Source organism: Natrix helvetica (assembly GCF_964273705.1).
Source record: "Natrix helvetica genome assembly, chromosome: 3".
NCBI classification, from domain to species: Eukaryota; Metazoa; Chordata; class Lepidosauria; order Squamata; family Natricidae; genus Natrix; species Natrix helvetica.
This window is the reverse complement of record NC_138549.1, coordinates 126,431,805-126,448,986: the sequence shown is the minus strand read 5'-3', so window position 1 is coordinate 126,448,986 and position 17,182 is coordinate 126,431,805. Positions and strand designations below refer to the sequence as shown.

The 17,182-nt window shown below is 39.2% G+C and overlaps 1 protein-coding gene across 3 annotated transcripts in view; it reads left to right on the top strand.

Moving 5' to 3' along the window:
* Positions 1-17,182, top strand: part of TFEB (transcription factor EB) — a 75,442-nt gene that overhangs the window by 51,064 nt on the left and 7,196 nt on the right. For all 3 annotated transcript variants that reach the window (XM_081946677.1, XM_081946678.1, XM_081946679.1), the window contains 7 exons: positions 8,153-8,397; positions 9,025-9,273; positions 9,778-9,858; positions 10,251-10,371; positions 10,561-10,617; positions 14,465-14,540; positions 16,535-16,682. In XM_081946677.1, the coding sequence (XP_081802803.1) occupies positions 8,200-8,397; positions 9,025-9,273; positions 9,778-9,858; positions 10,251-10,371; positions 10,561-10,617; positions 14,465-14,540; positions 16,535-16,682 (930 nt within the window). In that variant the 5' untranslated portion in view covers positions 8,153-8,199. The remainder of the gene's footprint in view (positions 1-8,152; positions 8,398-9,024; positions 9,274-9,777; positions 9,859-10,250; positions 10,372-10,560; positions 10,618-14,464; positions 14,541-16,534; positions 16,683-17,182) is intronic.

Here is a 17,182-nt window from a genome sequence, read left to right as displayed (position 1 = left end):
GCCAGCACCTCCTTATCGATTTGACCATAATTACGTTCAGTAGTCGATAGGGTGCGCAAAAAGTAGGCAATAGGTGCCTCGGTCCCGTTTGGTAACCTGTGAGCTAAAACAGCGCCAATGCCATAGGGCGAAGCGTCACAAGTGAGGGTCAAGGGCAGTCGCTCGTTATACTGAACGACGACCGCCGACGACGTGAGGAAAGCCTTAACTTTAGCAAAAGCTGCAGCTTCCTTATCGCCCCAGACCGCAGCACCGTCCAGCAGACGGTGTAGGGGCTCAGCTACAGAAGCTTTATGCGGCAGGAAAACTGCGTAAAAGTTGAGTAGCCCTAGATCCTAATAGACCCGTCTGCTTTCACAGGGGTGACAATAGGGGTCTCCCATTGTGAATAATCGACAGGTTCCAGGATCCCTTGGTGGATCAATTTATCCAATTCAGCTTCTACTTTAGACTTAAGAGCGAACGGCACCCTCCTAGCCTTCAATCTAATCAGGGAAACCTGGGGATCTAAATTAAGTGTAATAGGGGTGCCCTTATAATTACCCAATGTCCCATCAAACACATCAGCATATTCACTTGCGAGCTTGTCAAAGTCATAATCGACAGTAGAAGTGTGAATGCCGGTAACATTCAGGCCCAAGGGCTCAAACCACTCAATACTCAGCAGGCTAGCCAAGGGATTGGCAACGACGATGAGTGATAAACGGCCTTTAAACTTCTTGTGCTCGACCAGCACCAACATCTTTCCCAGCACGGGAATGAAGTTCCCTTGGTAATCTCGTAATCGGCAACTGCAATGAGAAAACGAGTCTTTAGAGAGATTAGGTAAGATATGTTTCAGAGTGTGCCAGGAGACGGTCGTTTTGGCAGAACCAGTATCTATCTCCATTTTGCATGGAGACCCTTCCAGTAGAAGTGTAAGGAAATTTTTTTTCCCTCTTGCGGCACCCCCTCCTGCGGATTGCACATCCCAAGCATCTGGTAGCGGGTCGTCCACAGAAACAGCGGGGGATGCCTTGTGCCTTCCCGTCTGTCTAGCGGTCTTCCTTTCTCCATAGCTGTCCCCTGCGGCATTGGGGTGGGCGTGGAAGCGCGGCAAACTTTGGCTAAATGACGCTTCTTGCTACAGCGTCTGCATACAGCATCTTTGAATTGGCAATTTGACCGGTAATGATTGCCTCCGCAGCTGAGGCAACCCTCCTGAGGCCATCTGGTTTTGAGGCGGTCAATTTCTTCAGGGTCCATGTCTATTTCTCCCTCAGGGCTTTCTTGCTGGTTGACAGCAGCCGATTTCAGTCCTGAGGAGGCAGCAGCCAGTAATGTTGAATCTGGACTGTCAACTTCTCAGCCATTTCGGCAGCCTTGGCCTCATCAACGGCTATTTGGAGGTTGATTTTGGAACGAGCTAATTACCGTCGCTGCAGGCGCAAATCCCTAATTCCACACACAAACTGCTCCAGCAGCGCGTCTTCCAATACAGGAAATCCGCAGCTAATCGCCTCTCTGCACAGCGTAGCCATATACTGGCTAATGGATTCTCTCTCTTTTTGGAGACATTGCAGGAAAGCATGTCTTCGGGTGATCTTTGACGGGGCTGGAGTGTAATGGCCTTTTAATTTAGTCAAAAGAAGCTCCCACAGCACTGTATTGACGACATTGGGGCTGACAGGGCTCTGGCTGTCCCAAACATTTCTGGCCCGCAGGCACTCAGGAAATAACCTTTTTTCCTGTCTCCCGAAACTTCAGCCAGGTCGTTAGCCATCAAGAAGCACTCAAATCGCTCCACGAATGCCTCCCACGATTCTCTTTCTGTGTTGAATGGCGCGAACGTAGGCATAGTCGCCATTCTGAGGCAGTAATTTCAATCGTTATCAAGGGTACTGATGGGAACTTAAAATCCCACCCTCGTCGCCAGTTTTGTGTATTCCTGAACAAGGAATCACGATCTGAGGCGAGAGGCGAGTTAACCAGGAGCGTTTATTAACAAGACGACTACAGAACAGAGAACAATGATAACTCTGGGTTGGCAGCTTTTATATCGCAGCTGTCAACCCAGCAACCAATTAGAACGCGGGCTTCTCCCGCCAGAACGGCCCCCGTGTTTCAGCCAATGCGAGTCCAGAACTGTGCTGATCGACAGCTGAGACATAACAGTAAATCTGAGCATTGATTGCAAAGTTACTTTTTCATCACTGTTATATCTGGTAACACTAAACAAGGCAGTTGTTAAACAAGGATTGCCTGTAATTGTTTTGAGGAATTGTTTATAGATGCTACATAAGCATCCCAGTGCTTAGAATCCAAAATACTAAATACTAAAAGCATATTTTATTCACTTTCTCTGGTTTACTCCATTTTTGTTTTAAAATCCATGTTTTTTATTGTAAGAGTCAAGAAAATAATTGTAAAAAAGAGCCAAATTTTCCCAATTTCCCAACGTAAACTTTCCACCGATGTCAGAATCTCACAGGAATTCACAATGGAATAAGGAGAAATCAAGAATATTCCTATTCAGAGTATTAACATTATGTGAAAGAAAGTACAGCTTCTTAAAGGCCAATTTAGAAGGACTAGGGGAGACATGATAGCAGTGTTCCAATATCTCAGGGGTTGCCACAAAGAAGAGGGAGTCAAATTATTCTCCAAAGCACCTGAGAGCAGAACAAGAAGCAATGGGTAGAAACTAATCAAGGAGAGAAGCAACTTAGAACTGAGGAGAAATTTCCTGACAGAACAATTAATCAGTGGAACAGCTTGCCTCCAGAAGTTGTGAATGCCCCAACACTGCAAGTCTTTAAGAAGATGTTGGATAGCCATTTGTCTGAAATGGTATGGGGTTTCCTGCCTAGGCAGGACTAGAAGACCTCCAAGGTCCCTTCCAACACTGCTATTGTATTGTAATTTCAATGACAATTTCTAGCTTTTAAAATCTATCCATCTACATTTTGGTTGAATCTTAAAATTCCTTCTTTTATTTCTGTACCAAAGTTTTGATAATACTGAAAACATTTCTGAGTAATCATGCATAGACTTCTTCTGTTTTCTCTGTTTCTACTAGTTTATTCATTCATTTATTTTGTTTATTTCTTGCCTTTCCTCCAAAAGAAATCCAAGAACAATTTACACAAGACTCTTCATTTTATTCACACAATAGCAGCCCTGTGTGGTAGATTGGGGTGATTGACCAAAAGTCACCCCGTGACTTCCTTGGTTAAGGGGAGACTTGGGTCATACCTTAATGACTGAACCACACTGGTTTTCAGACCGCCTATCCTATCTTCTCCACCCCTCCCCTCCCTGTCCATCCTGTGAGTCAGAGTGAAAGCAGAAGTTGGTGAATATTACATAGGGTGAAGCCAAGCAGAGCCAGAAGAGCTATTTAAAACTTATCTTGGTTTTGCAGTTCTCCTTGTCTTTTAAACAGCCCCCTTTGCTCTGATCAAGATCTTGTGATATAAAGGAATTTCCTAAAGGGAAAAACCTGGTAAATTGTTGATCTGTAATATTGATGATTGTAATTTTTATAATAAATAACATGGGAAGTGTCAGTTAGAATAGTGCTGGAAGGGACCTTGGAGGTCTTCTAGTCCAACCTCTTAAAAACCTCCAGTGATGAAGCATACACAACTTCTGAAGGCAAGCTGTTCCACTTGCTAATTGTTCTCAGTGTTAGGAGGTTTATCCTAATTCCAGGTTGCTTCTCTCCTTGATTAGTTTCCATCCATTGTTTCTTGTCTTGCTTTCTGGTGCTTTAGAAAATAAGTTGACGCCCATCTTCTTTGTGGCAGCCCTCAAACATTGGAATACTGCTATTACGTCACCCCTAGTCCTCTCTAGACTAGTCATACCCAGTTCCTACAACCGTTCTTCATATGTTTTAGTCTCCACGCCTTTAATCATCTTAGTTGCTCTTCTCTGCACTTTTTCCAAAATCTCAACATCTTTTTGTAACGTGGTTACCAAAACTGGATGTAGAATTCCAGGTGAGATCTTACTAAGAATTTATAAAGTGGTACTAATACTTCATGTGATGTTGATTCTTCGCCTCTGTTTATACAACCAAAGATTGTATTAGCTTTTTTGGCTGTTGCTGCATACGCCTCTCCATTACAAACCATACAACAATAAAAGAACAATTGTGATTGTAGCAGTGGAAGGAAAAAAAATATTTTTCCTGAAAATTTACTGGAAGGAACAAATATTTTTCCTGAAAATTTACTGGATTGTTAATTCTGATCATTTTAAAGACAAATCTGTCAATAGGGATTCAGCCAAACTCTGGATTTAGGAATGAAGCACTGTTCATTCTGTTAGCAATTGAAGCATTATTCTTTTATGGCTGATAGCTAATTTTGATTCACAATATAGTTTTACAGACTGAAACAAAAACGAATGACAAATTCTAAGAATAGTAGTGTGAGCAACAAGCAGAATTTTTTACAAGAAAGATATTTCCAGTTTGTATATCTCCTGCAGAGATTTTATTTTATATAAAAATAAAGGGAAACGGGTTTTTTTATGTACCAGTAAAAATATCTGTAAAGTATGCGTAGATATCTGGCTCCATGGCACAGGACCCAGTTACCTGCAGGATCGTATCCTCCCGCACACATCCCTACGACCAATCCGCTCTCACAGGGAGGGACTACTACTGGTGCTGTCCACTAGGCAGTGCCGGCGGGCGACGCCTAGGGGTAGGACCTTCTCTGTGATGGGCCCAACCCTCTGGAATGACCTCCCCCCGACATTAGAACTACCACTGACTTCTGTTCCTTCCGTCAAAAATTAAAGACTCACCTGTTTCGATTAGCTGGCCTGGCACATTCTTAGTTTTTACCTCCCGGTGGATATATTTTAATGGGTAATTTTGGGTAATATTTTAACTCCTGGGTTATTAGAGTTTTTAATGTACTATATTTATTATTCTATATACAGTCTTGCAACCTCCTCCACCTACGTATTTAATTATTTAACTGTTTTATGTATGTATTTTACAACACATTTTAGTGACTGTACACCGCCCCGAGTCCCTTTTGGGAGAGGGGGTGGTCTATAAATATGAATAATAAATAAATAAATAAATAAGATTTATTTTTACATTTCATGTTCTTTTGGCTGTGGTGTTTACTTTTTTTCACTCCCTTGGAATTTTTGGATGTCTTTAGGTCCAGATATTTCTCCAGGTAAATATATATATCTAATGAACACCACAGTAAGCCATGAAAGTTTGTGTTGCATCAAAAATGAAGGCACATTAATTTTTCTTTCCTTTCAGTGCAATGAAGTGCACTGTTTTATGCTACCATTTCATTAGCCAAACTGGATGATTTCTGAGTATAATTCAAGATGGTATTAAGGGCTTCATAGCATAGGGCTTGGCTGCTTGGGGGACTGCTTGTTTCCGAATGTTTCCACTTATCAGGTAAGGTACGGTTGAGTTGGCATGCTTTGGGTCCCATTGATTAAACAACGACATTTTCTAGAACCCAGAAAGCATGCCTTTTTTGATGGGATGCCCTCTAGAATGACATTGCTCCAGGAGAGCCATATAATTCCCACCCCAATGACAATCAAGAAACTATTAAACATTTGGTTGTTCTCCCAGCCTTGGGATAGGATGGTTGTGGAATTGCTATGATTTTGATTCTTTTGGTATTGAGCTAACTTCCTGGTTGGTTGTGGTTTCTTCTATTTTTTTCCTTCTCTTTTAATTGTAAGCTATCCAGAGTTGTTAAGGTGTTGGATGGACTTCAAATCAAATGAAGTAAAAATAAATAAATAAATACATAATAATGAAGTATTCTGAATCTCCTATCAATTAGAGCCATTCCTGGATTAAGTTATCATGAGTGAGAAGAAAAACGCTTTTTCTTCCATACCACACAAAATGTTATGCATTCTATCACGTCTCTCATCTTAATTGTTTTTTTAAGCTGAAAAATATCTCCGTCAGCCTTTTCTTAACGGGTGCTACTCTTGCTTTGATTATTTGCGTAGCCCCTTTTCTCCATCTTTTCCAATTATGTATATAACACCATTTAATGACAATGATTAATACTGTATGCAGTATAGAATTCAAAGAGTTATTTATACTATAGGAGATTAAACATTGGCCATTTTATACCCCTTGAAATCTGTCAACACAAAAGATTGAGGACTGGTTTAGAATCTTGAGATGCTCTGGTTAAGGTAGTATTTATTCTGGTCTTTTACATGTCTTAATTATTTTGAGAGACATTGGGCTGTAGAAAGAAGTTAATGGAAAAGATTGAAAGGTATTATATAAATGACGTGCAGAGGTGGGTTCCTACCAGTTTGGACCGGTTTGGCTGAGTAGGTAGTAACTCGGCCGGCCACGCCCCTGAACCGGTTCTATCAGCGGTGCCGTAGGTCCGGCCATCTTGTTTTTTGCTTCTGCGCATGTGCAGAAGCAATTTTTTTTACTACTGGGCATGCGCACACCTGAAGCACATCCCTGAGCGAACCGGCAGTAGAAGAAGCGAGAACCTATCCCTGGTGATGTGGGATAGTTTTCTAGAGAGTTTTATTTAGTTTAAAGCCCATTTTCTTTTTCTCCCAATTTCTGAACAAGGGTGTTTGGCCTGTGAATAAACCCTTTGTCCATCTGCATGGTAGTTGCTATGTATTGCCTGTGTTATGACAGCAAGAAATATGACAGCTTAATCTGCCCTGATAGGGTTTGTAAGCTCTTCACACTCCATGACTGAAGAAGGCAGCTTGTGAAAGAGTTGAGGCACTTTAAGGACATCAGCTTCACCAGCAGGGTGTAAACTCTTGGATGCATATTTAGGAATCCAAATAAGCAGCTGCATTCATTCTTAGAAGTGTTGAACAGGTCTGAAAAATCCATGAGGAAGCTTATTCATTGTAGGAATTTTCTTACTACAAATTATGATTGCCTAAACCTTAAATCAGACTTCCCTGACTTGACATTCTCCAAACACTTTCTCAGGTCAGTACAAGGAACGGCTATGGAGTTTGAGAGTAAGGGAGACTTATAACATTAGTGAGCATTGGTGCAGGAAAGCTTGGTGCAAGGTATAAGAGTTAGTATGAATAGAAAACTCACGAGATGTATACTGAATGGCAAGAAATCCAACTGCTTACCCAGAATATTAGAAATGAATGTTTGAACTATATTCATAGAATAGACATTATATGCATAGAAAAGCATGAGAAAGAATGGTTTCTATCTCAAACACCATCTCTTCTGTGAACTTTCTAAGCCACTGAGTCTCATCCTCTATCACTCATTTATCACATGAGCATAGTAATCTAGACTTTTTAAATGTTAAATTTAACTATTCTGTGATAGGCAAATACTGACTGCAATATGAAGCAAATTATTAGGGAGGAGATAATCAGCAACTTGTTCTGTGTCATCTCTCTTTCTTGACTTTTTAAAAAGAATTTCCAAATATTCTTATTCTTTTATCATGGGCCTCTTGAATTCTACTTATGTCACATGCCAGGGCTTTTGGTAACCTGCCCAGAGATGATACAGAAAGAAGAAATGAATAGGGTTTTTTAAAAAAAAATCCCTACATGACAGATATTACTATAGAGGGAAGTAAGATTGTTACTTGATTTTAATCTGAAATTCTTCCCCCTCTCCTTTCCTTTTAAAATGAAAGCAAGTAATTAAGGAGGGTTTACAAGCTTGCAAATGAATGCAAAATACATATGATCAAGCATATGTACGGTACATATTTTTGTTTTCCCTTTTTCTCCTTAATTTGAAAACTGACACAACGAAGGCTCAGGAAAGTGAGAAAAGGAACAAGTGTTTTTGTATTTTAACATTTGGGAAATATTGGTGAAAACAAATTGTAATTTGTTGTGGGTAGTTTATATCAATTTCAAAAGCAATAGCGTCCTTCAGCTTGCTAATTGAGAGTTCTGGGAATTTGAGATCTAACACATCCAGAGCTGGGAAGGCTGAACTAGATGTAAATAAAGATATGCAAAATAACAGGTTGTAAGTCACTTATTCTACTAGACTGATTATAGAAGGTTCTTAATGTTGAGAGGTTTGCTGCTGTTAGATCAGTTTTAATCCCTTATGCAAGTGATCGAAAGCTAGAATTTAATGCTAAATCCATGAGCCTCAACCCTTCTGTTTTCTTCTTAGGGCTTTAGGTATCCCTAACAAACTTTGACACATCCCAAATATCAGCCATGGCATCTCGCATTGGTTTACGGATGCAGCTTATGCGAGAGCAAGTACAACAGGAGGAACAACGGGAGCGCATGCAGCAGCAGACAATGATGCATTACATGCAACAGCAGCAACAAATGCCCATGGCTCCAACCCCAGCCATCAACACACCAGTTCATTTCCAATCACCACCATCTGTGCCAGGAGAAGTCTTAAAGGTACAGTCGCATGAATAAAATTTTGGTTACGTGAGAATGAGGGAGGCAAATAGAATATCTGTTAAAACTGTTTATGTTGCAAGAAATGAATGGCTGGCTGGCTTGCCTGTTTATTATTTATTTATTAAATTTATATGCCTCCCATTTCACTATTGAGTGAGTCTTAACGGCTTACCAATATATCTGCTATATCAATTGGAAAAATAGATTGGAAAATGAGCAAGTTCCTTCATTTGAATTAAGCATTTGCGTATGTTTAAATGCTTCCAGGTGCAATTCAAGGTGCTGATGGTTACCTTGAAAGTTCTTCATGGCTATTTATGGGGCCACCTGTTCCCAATTGTGCCTAGCCATCCTGTTAGCTCCAACAGCAGAGGCATGTTCTGGGTCTCCTGTGAGAGAGTGACCTTTTGTGTCATAGCACCTGCCTTGGAACCACTCCAATCCAGAAATCAAATTTTTGAAGAAATGAAAATCTGGCGCTGCCAGATTTGTCTGGGGCTCTGATATTATAGATAACTCATTTTATGGAGGGGTGTTTTTGTATGAACACAGCCTGTTTCTTTCTGAAGACATATATATTTGAAAATTATGTAATTGCTCTTCTATTTCTCCAATACTTTTTAGGTTCAATCCTTCTTAGAGAATCCTACCACATACCATATCCAAAGGTCAAGAGACAAGAAGGTCCAAGAATATCTGTCTGAAACTTACGGGAACAAGTTTGCACCGCTACTTGGTGCTCCTTCTCCCAAGCCGCCTCCTTCAGCCTCCCCTGGGGTGAGACCATGCCATGCCATGCCCTCTTCTGCAGGCAACAGCACTCCAAACAGTCCAATGGCAATGCTTAATATCAGCTCCAATCCAGAGAGAGAGGTTTGTAAGTTCTTTGGGGATACAGGAATTGTTGAAGAGGCTGGGTTAAAGCTGTGGTTAGGAAGCACTCAGGTTCTTTACCCTCGTCCTGTAGTCTGCAGTGGAAAAGTCCAGCTGTAATTCAATCACATGATTCTCTATGTAACATGGGTGGGGGGTTACACAATGAAAGGTGGTGTTTTGCATCACACTTCTGTTGCAGGAAACTATCAGAGGGAACTTGGAGTTTGGGTGATTCCGCTGAAGCCTCAGTCAGATAAAGTTGGTCAAACAATAACAAATCTACTCTGATTTGGACCCTGACTTAGCAAGTCCATCAGATATGCTTGGGGTCTGTTCTTAGGGGTGAGCAGCCCTGAGACAGTTGGAATCAAATGTCATCTATTCAAATCAATCAATCAATCTTACATTTTCCATGTCTGTAAATTTATATACATTTTTGAAACCGCCATCAAAATGCATTTAAAAAAATTATGTCTGATAGCCTTTTTGTCCCTATTTTAGATAGATGATGTCATTGAAGATATCATGCAGCTGACAACTACTGTGGGGTGTCTTAATCCAGAAATTCATATGCCCAATACTGTGAGTATGCCTTTAAAAAAACCCTTATTCCTAAGCAAAGAAGTGATCATTGGAGAAGGAATAGAGCAACTGAAATAAAGTTGCATCTATCCTTCCTTTCTTTCTTTCCAAATAATTAATTTGGTGTCACTGTTTTATAGGAGACCAATAGTAATATTTATGAATGCAAACATTTTAAAATAATAAAACCTATTTTCATAACATTTGTTAGATGACACACATGCATTGTAAATATTTGAGCCACCTGCATATTATGAATGGGAGATGCCTGGTTGGGAAGAGTGGTGAAGTGTTAAAAGGATATTCCTGTCCTCTATTGGCCGATACTTTCTTATCCTCTATTTTCTGCCTTAGAATAAATGTGCAATTGGCCCCCTTCCTTTGTTTTCCAGCTGCCTCTGTCCAGCAGCCATATGAATGTCTATAACAGTGACCTCCAGATGACGCCTTCCGTGGTGGGCATTACCAGCAGCTCTTGCCCTGCTGATCTCGCTCAAAAGAGAGAGCTTACAGGTAACATGGCAGGTTGTGTGGCCAATGTGTATATGCCTAAATGGCCAGGGCAATTTTTAGTGCTTGCTTTGCCTCAGACTGTAGGTCAGCAGTGAAACTATTTATACACATGTATGCATGTGTTTATAAAATGAAACTTGTCCTGGTTGGCCCACTGCTTTTCGTAACAGCTTGTTGTGATATCTTTAGATGCTGAGAGCCGTGCTTTGGCTAAGGAACGCCAGAAGAAGGACAATCATAATCTAAGTAAGTGGAGGCTGGTTAAAACCATGTGGCTGAAATGCATTCTGCTCTATCTCAGTAGCCCTTTTGTGGATCTAATTTGTGGTCAATAATTTAGAAACAGTATTTTTATGCACAAGCATCAACCATTTATTATTCTGATGCAGAGAATGTAAAGAGATCAGCTACACTCAATGGTCATTGAATGCACGTGGAGCTGATTTACTACCCCGTGCAAAGCCATGCTTTCGTATAACTAATTTTATCATTTGATTTACTTCACTATCTGATTGATTCATAGATTTCCCCCCCTCCCCCCACTTAAAATGTCCTTTTTGGTTTTGTTTTCCTTCAAGGGAGGGGAGGGGTTTTTACGTGATACATACATTCATGTAATAGCTGCCTTGTTCAGGAAAAATGCAGTCACACGTAGTTTTATTAAATTAAGATTTAAAAACCACCCTCTTGTTTGAGGATAAGATGATTACAAATTGTTGAAAATAGTAAAAACAAAACAAAACCCTGTAGTATATTGCTACCCATGAATTAAATGAAGAACCCTTTCTTTCTTTTCTGGTCATATGTGGGGAAGTGATCTAACCTCTGATATGGTTCCTTATTATATTACCAGCCAGTAATAAAAGATTATAGCAAAAACCCTACTTGGTTTTTCTTTAGAAGATTGTAATATTTGGTATTTACAAAGTTTCCAGCAGACCAAAAAGGAGCACAATTAGCATAGACCTGTGATGGCAAACCTATGGCACACATGCCGGAAGTGGCATGCAGAGCCAACTCTCTGGGCACGTGAGCCGTTGCCCATTGCTCTTCCGGGTTCCGGTGCGCTGGCCAGCTGGTTACGTGCGTGGGAGCACCAGAAACTGGAAGAACAGCCACACGTTGCTCATTTGTGCCTCATCTTCCCGGGATGCACATGTGGACTAGGCGGCTGCTCTTCTGGTTTCCGGCATGTGTGTGAATGTGCACAGGCTCCGGTTTCGGCACTTGGTGCCGAACACTGGCATAGACAGGATTCAGATAAACTATTTAATGCACATATCCAGAAATTACATATCTCAAGGTACTTCCGTTCCTTTTGCTAATACTTGGCCTCCCCCTACCCCATTCACTTCCGCTCTCCCTATTATATCAAAACTCTTTCTTTTTATACCGGAGTTCATGTACTGCATCCTTGTTATACTTAAACACACGAACCTGCGGACTTCACCTTATCTGTTCATGTGCATCCAAATGAGCACATAGGGTGCACCCTAATGAGTATTAGAACCAAAAAGCACTGCAGTTCTGTTATTCAGATGATTCAGTATGCTGCTTGCTTCTTTTTAAGGTTTGGTTTGTTTTCTCTTTAATTAGATTAACACATGAAACATTTTGATTAAAAGGATGTTAAGGCTTTTGTTAGCAAACATTTTTGTTTTCAAAACTCAGAGAGTTCAGGATAGATAGCTAGAAATCAGTTAGCACAAGGTGTTGATACATCTTTTGCAGATGTTTGCATACATATTTGCAGAGCCTGACTATCCCAAAATTTTGTGAGGTTGACATTACTGAGATTTAATGCTATGTTGTGGGAACATGGTGGAAATGACCTCCCTTAAGCATGACTTTTATTAGAAAGATAGTTGAAGATTAGTTGAAAGATAGATTTAATACAATACAATACAATAGTAGAGTTGGAAGGGACCTTGGAGGTCTTCTAGTCCAACCCCCTGCCTAGGCAGGAAACCCTATACCGTTTCCGACAAATAGCTATCCAACATCTTCTTAAAGATTTGAGTTGATCCTTAATGTTAAACATGTCTTGAAGAGCACAATGCTGGCATCACTCAGAAGCTGTCATTATATTTAAATGTAGTATCAAAAATCTAAGTTGTTTGTAAATGGTAATTTAGCTTTTATGATTTAATCATAAAAATATACAGTTATTTTTGCATATTGTTAAAAGGATATACTTAATGTTTTTTATCTCAGTGTGTAAGTTATTCTTAATGCTACGTTTTTACACATGAATCATTTAAAAAGAGAATCCAGTATTAGAATATGCAGAAAATGCCTCATTTGGAATGATGTCTATCATAAAACATCATATATACATGTATTCTACTCAGAAGTTCAATCAACTCTGATAACTGAAATACAAAGGAAAATACATGAAACAGCATAAATCATTAAACACAATGGCTTATCAAAAAACGTATCAATGTGTTGTATCATAAAACCCAGAAAAGAGACTGAAAATAGAGATGGACAACAGAATGCAGTGTGCATATTAATTTTTAAATACTTCTTGAATCAAGGCAGAAAGGAAGCAGACTGTTGGAATGGAGTGGGATCTTCAACTTTTGATTCTATGTTGCTCAAAGAGGAAGAGAATTTTGGAAGAAATTTAAAGCAAAGAGGTTCAAAATAAAATTATGGAGAACACTGAAAAAAAATGATTAAAAATCACAGATGTGACAGATGTTGAAAAAGTGGTTGCTACAAGCACAGACTTTTCTAAGTTATTTGATTGATCATGGAATATAGATGTTTAACATTGAATATAAATGCTCCCCCAAGCTAAAATTTAATTACTTGAAAAAAGTTAAAATAAGCCATAATTTGCTTATTAGAAATCCACATTAGAAACAAAGACAAATACTCAAAATTACCAAAGACTTTCAATTTGATGGACAATTTAACTTTGGCTGACATATGGAGAAAAAAATGCAATTACTGTACACTTATTTTTCAAAAAGGTACCACTATTATTGTTTTCAAGAATAGATATGATATGGATTTTGAAAAATCTGGCCACCTATTCTATTAAATACTTTTTCTAATCACAACCCAGTGAATATTATTCTCAAAAGGAAACATGCAATTTTTAGATGGATATTAATGAGATATTGTTACAGAAGAACTGGACAATCAAAGACTAAAAAGAAAATGAAGGGTTTTTTTGAGAATAACTTAAAAGCACAGACTTAAGAACAACTTGGGATACAAGAAAACCCATTATTACAGACTATTTTATTGGTGAGGGGGACGGGACAAAAGAAAATATAGGTGATTTTATAAGAGATTAAAAGAAAGGATGAATTAAAGAAATAAATGTATAACAAACAACATGATTTTATTAGGAAGTCTGATGGAAATTAGTGCTATTGTAGGAATTTTCTTACTACAAATTATTATTACCACCCCTAAATCTTAAACAGTGGTGGGATTTAATTTTTTTTACTATTGGTTCTGTGGGCGTGGCAGGGGAAGGATACTACAAAATTCCCATTCCCATCCCACTCTCAAAATTTCTACTATGGGTTCTCCAGAACCTGTCAGAATTGGCTGTTTCATGGTCCCATCAGGAGGTATTTGATATAAGCCTAGCCACCATGGTTCGGACCCATTGCAATTTCTGTATTGCCTTGTATTTTCATAGGAAGCTCAATGCGGTAATCTACAGGAAATGGATTATAATAGTCAGATAAGATCTGTCCAACAAAGGCAGAAATGGTAGGTTGTATTGGAACTGCTTTGTTGTGTGAGCATCCAGATGGATTAACTGTTGTTCCTGTATTGGGTTAATGCAAAGGGAGAAATTTAGGAGTAATTGGAGTAATGCAAAAGGAGGAATTTAATATTTTCTAAGGATATTCATCAGTATAGGCCTGGCCCTTCAAACCAGAGTTATTCTCCTTCTGTCATTGGTTGCCCATTGCTCAAATATTTTGTATTTTTCTTAAAATAAGCAATATCTCGCTATTTACTTTACCCTCTTTATACTTGTTTTTTGATTAACAAAGCTGATATTTTTTATAATGTTTAATATCTCATACAGGATTTTTTTCCTCTCTCTTTCTGTTCTAAGTTGAAAGAAGACGAAGATTCAACATTAATGATCGTATTAAGGAATTAGGGATGCTGATTCCAAAAGCTAGTGATCTGTAAGTTCTAGTCAATGGTTCGTATTTTCCTGTTCCCCCTTAAAGAGAGACAAGAGTCAAACTCTGGTTGCCTTGAGAAAAGTTAGATAAGAAATTATTTTCCCATATCTGCCGTGTTGAAAACTATATTTTATTTCTGCCTCTTAAAAAGCACACCAAACTTCTTTAAATTTCAAATGAAAAATTATCCAAATCAAATCATTGCCTTTTTATTGTCCCTGTCAATACCTCTGGGAGATAATATAAGTGGGAAGGCTGACCTTCTACCTTGCATCTACTCTTTCTTCCAGGAAAAAAACATCCCTGAAATACTCTGTTTCTAAATCTGTTTTACTCCAGTTAGCTCTGTACTGAATAGCTGCCGTTGGAGAGAAACAAAATGCAACAGAAAAGCCATTTTAAAGGAAACCACAGATATGGCTAATTTGTTTTTCCCTCATGCCTACACACCCTGTGATTTGAATCCCCCCGCCCCCATTTTGTAGTGAGGTATAAGCCTTTGCACTGAGCCTAGATAGAATGAATTCTGAGTAACAATGCTGTAAAATGCCAAAATAGCACCAAGGGAGCAAGGCGGTATAAGAATAGCATCAGAAAGGAGCACCAGTGTTATGCTCCCTTAAATAGCCATTGGCTGAGTGAGGAGTGAAAGCTGCTCCTTTATATTTCACACACCAGAGCTCTTTGCTATGGAAAGCTTATAAACAAACTAACACAACAGGCTACATTCAGATTTCAACAAGAGGGTTTGGTTAAAGATAGCATGTGATCAAGATGACACCTCATATGAATTTTACATTAGAAGAACATTAGTCCTGCACATACATAAGTCCTATCATGTATTAGCTGAATGAAACAACTTTGTTTAATTTCTTCACTGTAATATTATACTCAAAATTTTGAATATAATCTTTATGTGCTCCGCTGAATGGGATTTGTTTATGTGTCAGGACTGACTTTTGAAAACAGACCATCAAGCTTTGGTAGGCAGTTGCAGTGGCTATTTTTAGATTTTTAAAATATGTATAAAACAAAAGAACTGATTGCTGCAGTGAAGTAAACCAATTAGTTTTTCACAATTTATGTGACATGACCCTGCTTTGGTCAGGATGGATTGTGCCATTTGCCAACCCCTAGTGTTTGTAGCCAGAAAGAGGAACTGTGATTGCAAAAATGCACACCGGGTGGAAACCCTGGAGTTGTAATCCCAACACATCTGGAGAGGCTGGGTGAGGAAAGAGTGTTTTTGAGCAAAAACCTGATAGCCAGAGAAGAGTTGAATCTGTACTAATTGGTAATGTTGGAAAAGACATTTAAAAATTATCTGGCACTCTAGAAAAAGAAAGCCATGTTGAAATAGAAAAATAATGTAGTCAATAATGCTATGGCAAAACTTGCAGGTGGTACACACCACTGATTATTTTTACAAAATATCCAGCTGCAACAGGCAATTTTTAAAATATATATATTTAGCTTCCATGAGTGCTATCTAGTTGCTTTGTGCATATCATGCAAGACGTAGATGCTTCATCCCTTCTGATGGAGAAAAAATATGTTCTGTAACTCATATAAACATGCAATATGGCTGGTTATTGGCACAGCTTAATTTCTCCTGGGAATGTTAATGCTATGACATTGTTTATTGGTTCCTATGAGTTCCATATGACGTCTACAAACTGTATTACAATTGGATACATTTTTTGGTACCAGTCTTGCTTTGTTTTCTGAGAGATTGCTTCATCCACCCAAGCTGATAAAGCAGCTTAAAAGTCCAGCAATTGCGGAGGTGGCACATCTGATCTAGAGAAGTCAAGTCGTTTGGCCATAGAAAGTGTAATAAATTCTATATAGTGTCTTGAATTACTGGCCGCTATGTCCATTTGTTTGAAAATCTCAACGAAAAAAATTAAACAGATAATGAGCAAGAGTTTTTCTAACTCTGGAAGTAATCTTTTGGAATGGCAACAGTTTTTTTTCCCTATGCTTTGTTCCAGAGATGTGCGCTGGAACAAAGGGACAATCCTGAAAGCCTCTGTTGATTATATCAGAAGGATGCAGAAAGATTTGCAGAGATCACGAGATCTTGAGAATCATTCTCGGCGTCTGGAAATGGCTAACAAGCAGCTTTGGCTTCGTATACAGGTAAACCCCCATATCTTGTACTTTTTACTGCCTGTGGCATTTTTATGTGCTTATAGAAACTGCTTTCTTTAATTATCTCACTGAAAATAGATTAGCTTAATTCTACTATTTGAATCAAGGGACAAGGTGGCTCAGTGGCTAAGATGGTGAGATTGTTGATCAGAAGGTTGGCAGTTCAGCGGTTCGAATCCCTAGTGCCGTGTAGCGGAGTGAGCTCCCATTACTTGTCCCAGCTTCTGCCAACCTAGCAGTTCGAAAGCATGTAAAAAATGCAAGTAGAAAAATAGGGACCACCTTTGGTGGGAAGGTAACAGCGTTCCGTGCACCTTTGGTGTTTAGTCCTGCCGGCCACATGACCACGGAGACTTTTTTGGACAGCGCTGTCTCTTCGACTTTGAAACTGAGATGAGCACCACCCCCTAGAGTTGGGAACAACTAGCACGTATGTGCAAGGGGAACCTTTACCTTTACTATTTGAAAATCTTGCTTCGTGTTGTCAT